Here is a 7,918-nt window from a genome sequence, read left to right on the forward strand (position 1 = left end):
ATCATATCGCATCTAAGACTCACGTGGCAGACCGCTCATTGACTCGCTTCTCTCGTGTGCGCCCACTGTGTCGCATCTCTGGCACTTCCGATGGCCTCGAACCCACTTACAAGCCCTCGGAACACGGCCAAGTTGCACTGAGGCATCCCGCGGCAACCCATCTCTTCTCCCGCTGTGTTCGGTAGTATTTCCATCTTGTTTCACTCGCTGTAGGACCGCCGCTCACGTTAGTATGATCAGGCTATTTTTGTCCACCGTCCACAACAGACAGTGGAGCCACGGCTGGTGTGCTATCGAGATACAATCACCCGGGGGCCCTGCAAAATCGAAGTAACTCGCTTCGCGAAATGGGCGTACCGCCGCGAACTCGCATGGACGTCTGCGCGCATGCGCAACCTGCGGAGCATCAACAGGATTAGCCTCGTTGATCCATGCAAACACGCTCTGGACTCATCTGCTTCGCCGGCCGCTACTGCGCACTCAAGAATCCTCTGTGCACACCGGATGTGCGCCCTCTCCCTCTCCCTCTCACTCCCCCTTCCCCTCTCCTCTCCACGACATGCCCTCGAAGCGCAAGGACGCCCCACGCGGCTGGGAAGGCGGCGACATCAAGGTGGAGATGCAAGGAAATCTGAATGGGGATATCGGTGAGCAACACTCACACATTACACTCGCGCAGCACCGTGACTGACCCTTTTATGCAGACCGTCTGTCTCACGGCAACCAGAAGCGCATGCGCTACGCTCCGCAGTGCTATGCCTCCGACATTGTACTCGGGACTGGGCATGTGCTTGTGGGGTGGCCGCAGGATGTCCCGTTCACGGACCTCAGCTCGGTCGGTGGCGGCCTCGATACGCTCCGCGAGATCCGTCGGCGCCGGTACCTGCCTGACGGGGACCCCGAGAAGCTGCGCTTCGAGCCAGCCTCGCGCAAGGACTACGCCAACGCCGCGCGCGACCCCGAGAGTGTCCATCCGACGCCCCAGCACCTCCCGGAGCTCAAGGCTCGAGCCGCCGCCGCCAAGGCGAAGGCCAAAGCCCTCCCCGTCGAGTCCGACGTCTTCCGCGCACGCGACATGCGACGGGTTGGCCGCCAATCGACGTCGACCATGCCGGAGCCCAAGGCGCAGTCGCAGCAGCGGCAGGACACAAAGAAGCGGCGCGCACGCGCATCGGACATGGAGACACGGGTGCGGAAGAAGCGGCAGACAACGGGGGTCACGAGCTTGCCATTTGTGCTGCAACGAGCGAACAAGGTGAGCAGCGGCGGTGATGGCGAGCAGGGTTCGGAGGAGGCGCACGCGCTGGACGACGATATCACCGACCCCGATTTCGAGCTGACACGCTCGTTCGGCGGCGAGCTCTCTGATGACCCGATCGAGGACGCGTCGGACAGCGAGTGGGAGCCTGAGACGGCCGGAGCGGATTAGGTATGAGAGCGGCGGCATGGCAGGTTCAGGCGGATTGACAGATTCCAAATCGCACTCGATTAGCGTATCTACGTATAATTTCCGCTATCTAATCGACGTGGGAGCGTAGAAGACGTCGGGGAGGTGGCGAGTCGGGCGCAGTGGTCATGGAGAAGCCAGAGATCGGCCGGGCGAAGTCCGCGCGCGCGAGCGCTCTGAACCACGCTACCTGCCAAATTGGGCATGTCTAGCCGATTTCGACACCTCCGCTCGAGCATCGTTTTGCTTGTTTTGCTGTCCGCCTTGCAAATAAATCGCAATGCGGCTGCATGGCGCTGACCAAATCATGCTAGACTGGCCGCAGGCGAAAGTTCTAGGCTGTCCGCGCGGAATTGACCACACTTGAAATTCAAGCGCTCTGGCCGGCTACCCTGAGACTGCCCGATCGAGGCCATGCCACGCCGACGGCTGGCCTCACCCTGACAGTGATATATGAGCTGGCGTTATGGCGTACACCGCAGGACAGATCAATCGGGAAAGAGACTACCTTGATAATAAGTCTGGGCCGGTGCCCGTCCCGCCGTCTTCTGTTCTTCCTCCCCGTCAACCACCTCTTCCCCCTACGCATGGAATCCCCTCCCTGATTTCCCTTTCCCTCACCTTTCCCTCAGCGTCTTCCGCCGTTGACATTCCTCGACGCTTGCTGCGGTTTATCAGCCCGCCGCGACGCGCTCCCGGCGATGCAGTCTCCGTCAAGTCCCTCCCCCTCCTCATCTCCTCGACGCCGACATCGCCCGATGCGACGCACCCAGAGCCCCAAAGACCGTCGCACAGGAGCGAGCCCAGTTATGTCGCAGAGCACAGGACCAACCAGCAACCAGCAGAGTCCAAGTCAGCGAGGTATGTCAGTAGTGCAGTTGGACGAGGTGAGAAACACAGTCATGGTCGAGACACAGCCTTAACACCCCGCAGAACAAACACAAGACATTTCGAGCGACACGGAACGCACACCAGACCGTGTTCAGACACGGGCGAGCTCCAGCAGAGAAGGTGCCAAGCCGAGGTCGAGTTCGAGCCCTGTGAGTGTTCGCACGTGCAGCAGCAGCACTCTTGTTGTCTGACAGCCGTTTTTCCAGGAGCGCGTAGCCAGAAAATTCCAAGGCGCAGTCCCGAGAAGAAACGATGGCTGTGTACGAGCAGTCGCCAGCGGATCCGGAAGTTATGGGAGACCGAGGCCGGGTTGAGATTGGTGTCGAGGAGTCGGTGAGTTCCAGAGCGTATGGCGGCAGGTTTCCCAGGAGGAGAGACAGAAGACCAGCAGAACAGAGCCTAGAGGCACGAGAGAGATGTGACGGAGTCGGGTGCGGCGCGATCGCGGCAGAATGCATGAGTGCACGGTCAAAGTCACCGTGCCGTGGCCCGTGGGCGGACGACCTGGGCGTGTTCTCGAGGTGAGCGAACCCAAAACACGTTTGTCATTTGCTGCTCCGCTCACCGTCGCAGTTGCACACCGAATCAGCCGGCGTAAGCGGCGCACACACTGCCGCTTTCGCGTGCACACTGCATAGAGAGGGCGCAGATGGGGGCGCATAGGGCACCGCCGCTCGAGTTCGCCGTGGGTACTCTGCCAAAGGGAGTGCACGCGTGTAGTGCTCACGCTCGACGCGATCGTATTCGCTCGGGGCCGCATGCGTCGAGCGAGCGCGAGGACGACACCGCATCAAGAAGTGCCGTTTCATAGAGCGGCCGCGGTAGGAGGACGGCGCAAACGCCGTTTTGGCATTGGCTCGCGACGAGGGCGGGCTGAAAAGGTGAGCCCACATGCATCGTACATGAGATCATAACTGGCACGTACCATAGCGAGAATACGCGACGTGGGCGCATCAGCAGAGACGCGTCAAACGCACACCGCATCAGGAGGCGTGAAATGCAGTCTTGGTATTGCTGGTCAATGTGGCCAGGCTGTCAAGGTGAGTATTCAGCCACTGTATTCTCACTCATCCTCATGATGTACCAGGGCACCGGCGAACGGCGAAGTGAGCGGAAGACGGGAAAGCGCGAGCAGGCGGAGTGCTGGCAGCGACTGTTGACGAGAGAGGTGAGTAGCCTCGTGTTCGCTAAGCGCGTACCTTGATGTATCGAGTTCCCGCAGTCCGCGCCGCCGGCAATCGGCTGTTTGCACAAGGGAGTCGAGACCGCGGGCCAAGCAAGAAAGGAGAAGCGAGGGGAGACGAGTGCGGGGATGGTGGCGGTGCGGGAGAGAGCCAGGATTGCAAAGGGCCGCCGCGGGCGGGCTAAGTGACTTTCGAGTCTCGGGCGCCAAAATCACCGCCATGCTCTTCTTGTCTCCCGCCACCATGCCGTGGCCTCGCGCACGAAACGCACCGCCGGGGAGGAGCATCCCGACACCTGGGACCGTCTAGGACGCACCACATACGACCTGGGCGACACCGCATACCACTGGGCTGCTCGACTGGAACTCCGGCCGCCCGGGAGCTCGTCACTTGGAGATCACGACGACGACGCGTCGACAAGGTGCGTACTTTCTTGTACATCACTGAAGTAGCCGTTTGTTCCGCAGTGGGCTATGCGATCGTCCGAAGAGGCTCGCAGAGCACTCAATGAGTGCCGCTGTTCCAAAGCTCACCGAGCTCGTCTGCCGAGATGTATCTGCTATCTACATGGCATCGAAGGTACGCTCCCGCGCTCGCATGCAGCACGTATTCCGTCACTCACTCATGCTTTTTCAGATTGCAGTGGGCACCCTCATGTGTGCGCAGTGCGGTGACGGCGCAATCAGGACCCCCGCAGTCCGGAAGCTCGCCAAGCTTCTGAGGCTCGCGGACTACTTAACGAGTGCCGCCGAGTGGAAGCTCACTGATCTCTATCTCGGAGTGTCTCAACAGGCTATCGAAGGTACGCACACACACTCGGATGCATCACAGATACATCTACTTACTAGTGCTTTGCAGGCCGCTGTGGGCACGCTTGCGCAGGTGCGACGGGGTAACGGCGCGGTCCAGACTCGCAGCGTGCGAAGAACATCGACTTGGCGCGTACATCGCGAGATTCGCCGATTGCAGACGGCCGCGCACCGAATTCTGACCACACGCACCGGGCGGGAAGGGGACCAGCAGCGCCGGAACGGCGGCCAGCAGTCAAGTGAGTACGCGTCACCATATTGATCTTCTGGAGACGTCTGACTCGTATGTCGCAGGCCCAGACCGCGCGAGCGGGCCTGTGTCAAGTGCGGCAAGGGCGCTAATGCCGCGCCCCCGAATTTCGCAACGTCAGCGCGCGGGAGTCCATGCACCGAATTCCGACAACGCGCACCGGCCGGGCGGGAGACCAGGTGGGCGGGGAGTACAACCGAAAATCCGTGTTGCAGGTAGGCGGTCAAGTGCGTACGCGCCGCTGCAATAAGCTTCCCGAGACATCTGACCGTTCTTTCGTAGATCCAGACCGCGCGAGCGGACGCGCGCAAGCTGTGCGGAGACTCGGAGCGCAGAGGACGAGGCAAGGAAGGACATGGCGACGGTGTTGAGCGCTGCGAGGGCGCCAATTTCGCGAACTCGCATTTTGCGACGTCTGCGGGCGGGGAGCCCACGCAAACGCACTAGTAACGCGTTTGTCCGCCGCGAGGACGTATCTCTCGCCTCTGGCGCGCTCTCACAACTCGAGGCTCGGGAGCGCACGGGCTGAGGCGCGGGGTGAAATGGCGACCGCGTCGATCGCCGCGAGGGTGCGAATTCCGCGCAATCGGATTCCGCAAAGTCTGCGCGTGGAGAGCTCGCGCGAACACTCTGTGCAGCGCGTCGCCGTTCTCGCGAGGGCGTGAATCTCACTGGTGGCGCGCTCGTGCAACTCTCGGCGGTGCGGCGGGCGATTCGAGCGCCCGAGGGTGATCAGCACATACGCCCGTTTGGAGACTCCCTCGACCACGCGTTTTTCGAGTTTCCGTGCGCCTTCGTCGGTGGACGTGCTACGACACGATTCCCAGCCTTGTAGAGTCGATACAAAATATATTTTGAGCCCTCTACTCTCCATGACTTCGCCGCCCACCCCTCTCCTCCCCCTCCCCCTCTCCCATAGAACCCCCCCTGTCCCATAGAACCCCACCGTCCTGCCAGAGTCCTTGATTCTCGCCGCGGTGGTGAGCTCGCATCCGCCCGCCCGCGTGCACTCCCGCGCGCGCACAGCTCGTTCCGCACAATAAAATATATTCACCGCTACGTGCACGATCGCGCCCGCCGGAGCGCCCGCCCGCCGCGCACACCTTCCGCGGCGGGATGCCTCGAGCATCGCCGCGCCCTGCGTGCGTGCACTCGGTGTATTTGCCGCGAAGTCTCCAGGGCCACTCTCGGACTCGGTCATGAGCGCGGAGTGCGCGGGAATATTCAGCGACGTGCGGGACACCGCGGGTGTGTCGAAAGGTGTATATACAAGCATGTGGTATATTATTGCTATACACTGCCAACAAACGAGGGGACGACTGCGAGGGGCGTAGCACCAGTCATATTACTGAACCGTACGCTACAGTTGTGGGAGGGCGGGGAGGATTGCACGGTGCACGAAGCGTGTCCGAGCGTCGTTTCGTGGGAGGGGCGAATGTGCGTACGAAGCGAGGGCCGAGCCTAGCCGTAGCTGATGAAGTCCGATGCAGCCCGCTATGCATTCGTAAATAGGAGTGTCTAGAAGAGAGCATGATCACCACGGACGGAGGAGCCAGCTGAATCAGAACCGGTCGCCCTGGTGGGGCTGCGGGTCGCGGCGGCGCATCATGAGGTCCTCGTCCGACCGGTCGTCGATCTGCGAGCCGTCGTCGGAGACGTAGTACCGCAGCGCGCTCGACTTGCTCGCCTGGTGCAGCATCGGCGCCTGCGAGTCCTCCGTCTGCTGGTCGCGCCCGTACATCGTGCTCCGCGGGCTCGTCCCGGGCGTGTCAAAGTTCATCAGCGAATTCCGCGCCGTTTCCTGCATCTGCATGATGTTTTGACGGAAGGCGTTCTGTGTGCACCGACGTGTCAGCAGTACGCTCTGATCAGAGGGGAAGGGACAGCCGTACCTGCTCGCGCCAGTACTGCATACGCTTCTCGCGCTCCTGGTCACGGTCCTTCCGGTGAATGAAGTAGAGCCCAATGAGAGTCCCGATGATACCTGGAGCGACTGCTATGAGCCACCGTGCCACCTTTCGCATCTCGCCCACGTACCTCCGAAAATGCAAATAGCGACCACGACATAGACCCACTTGGCGACCTCGCGCGGGGTGTCGGCCCTATCGCCGCAGGTACCGGATGCCAAGCAATTATACGACAAACACTCCTTGTCGGCATCGCACGTGTCCCCCACCGCCTTGCCCTGGACGCAAACCAGCTGCTGAGCGTCGCAGTAGAGCCCCACTTTGCAGTTGCCCCTGCAGAAAGGTCAGCTTTGTCGCAAAAGGAGAGCGCGCGGACAAGTCGATGTGCCGAGCAGTGGGCTCGAACGCGCTATTGATCGCAAGGGACCCGGGCGCGGACGGCGGTCTCCCGTAGCGCTGAGACGAATGCTGTAGCGATGTACGTCCCTTGTTCCCAGTTTACTCGCGGATATTTGCGGGCGTGGGACGGGATTGATGCAGCGACTTGTCCGTAGTACAACAGAACGAGGGGAGCACTTGCCTTGATACGATGTCGATGAACTCGCCGTCAGGGCCGTACGCAGTGTAGGCGGTGTTTTGCACGATACAAGGGAGGCCGACGGTGACGTTTGCCCACCTGCAGAGTGAGGTTAGAACGGACGAGAGGGATCATCACGAAGAGAAGACGTACATGCAGATGTTGTTTAGACAAACAGATCCGTTGGAGTTCAGTCCGAACCCAGTCGTGTCCTCGAGCTCCTTGAAGTTCGGCGGCCCCTCGCACTCATCTTACGTCGGACATCGGCATTCCTCCACAATCGCACATCTAGCACATGACACTCACCATCGCGGTTGAACTGACACGCACTGCCGACAGCGAGCAGCGGCTGGCACAGGTCCTGCTCGTCCGGGCAGAACTGGCCCTTCGGGCAGCGGTCGGGGAGCTTCTCGGTCTTCGAGTACCCGAACGGAAACTCGTCCTGGCGGCAGCCGCGGTGGGCGCACGTCGAGTTGCCGCTGAAGCAGAACGTCATGGCGTCGCAGTCCGTCTGGAACTGGAACGTGCCCTCCTGCAGCTTCTGGTGGTCCGGGTTGCACCCTCCGCCGAACTGCACATCGCCCGCCCGCGCCGGGGCGGGGCCAAGGACGGCGAGGAGGGGGAGAAGGAGCGTCGGGGAGAGCAGCAGCGCCGGCAGCATGGCGGCAGGTGTGGGGAGGGAGAGGACTGAGGATGGAGGCGGGATGAAGGACAGGAATGTTGTGCGGTGGAGGCGGAGAGCGAGGCAGACCGCGATCCATCACCGCAACGCCTCCCACGTGGGCAGCCCGCTCATGCTCGCGGTATACATCGGCGGGTCAGTAGGCAGACGTGTCGAGCGAGGGCAGACGGT

General features: G+C 61.5%; 4 protein-coding genes across 4 annotated transcripts; 3 read left to right on the top strand and 1 right to left on the bottom strand.

Annotated features, from left to right (window-relative positions):
- The first annotated feature begins 511 nt into the window (after positions 1–511).
- On the top strand, positions 512–1,668 carry TRAVEDRAFT_26217 (uncharacterized protein). Its single transcript, XM_008035323.1, has 2 exons — positions 512–647; positions 705–1,668. The coding sequence occupies exons 1-2, from the start codon at positions 560–562 to the stop codon at positions 1,427–1,429; spliced, it is 813 nt and encodes a 270-aa protein (XP_008033514.1). The 5' UTR covers positions 512–559; the 3' UTR covers positions 1,430–1,668.
- Positions 1,669–4,029: 2,361 nt separating this feature from the next.
- Positions 4,030–4,418, top strand: TRAVEDRAFT_42843 (uncharacterized protein; the record flags this gene model as incomplete). The annotated part of the gene is made up of 3 exons (XM_008035514.1): positions 4,030–4,101; positions 4,159–4,324; positions 4,381–4,418. 3 exons carry the CDS (start codon positions 4,030–4,032, stop codon positions 4,416–4,418), a joined length of 276 nt encoding a protein of 91 aa, XP_008033705.1.
- A 613-nt stretch (positions 4,419–5,031) lies between these two features.
- On the top strand, positions 5,032–5,439 carry TRAVEDRAFT_26219 (uncharacterized protein; the record flags this gene model as incomplete). The annotated part of the gene is made up of 1 exon (XM_008035324.1): positions 5,032–5,439. A coding segment is annotated over one exon (174 nt), but the record flags the coding sequence as incomplete, so codon positions are not given.
- Positions 5,440–5,904: 465 nt separating this feature from the next.
- TRAVEDRAFT_160367 (uncharacterized protein) lies at positions 5,905–7,726 on the bottom strand (the record flags this gene model as incomplete). Its single annotated transcript, XM_008035866.1, has 6 exons — positions 5,905–6,415; positions 6,474–6,565; positions 6,619–6,821; positions 7,054–7,164; positions 7,219–7,315; positions 7,372–7,726. 6 exons carry the CDS (start codon positions 7,724–7,726, stop codon positions 6,143–6,145), a joined length of 1,131 nt encoding a protein of 376 aa, XP_008034057.1. The 3' UTR covers positions 5,905–6,142.
- Between the last annotated feature and the right edge of the window lie 192 nt (positions 7,727–7,918).

This window comes from Trametes versicolor (assembly GCF_000271585.1).
Source record: "Trametes versicolor FP-101664 SS1 unplaced genomic scaffold TRAVEscaffold_2, whole genome shotgun sequence".
Classification (NCBI taxonomy): Eukaryota; Fungi; Basidiomycota; class Agaricomycetes; order Polyporales; family Polyporaceae; genus Trametes; species Trametes versicolor.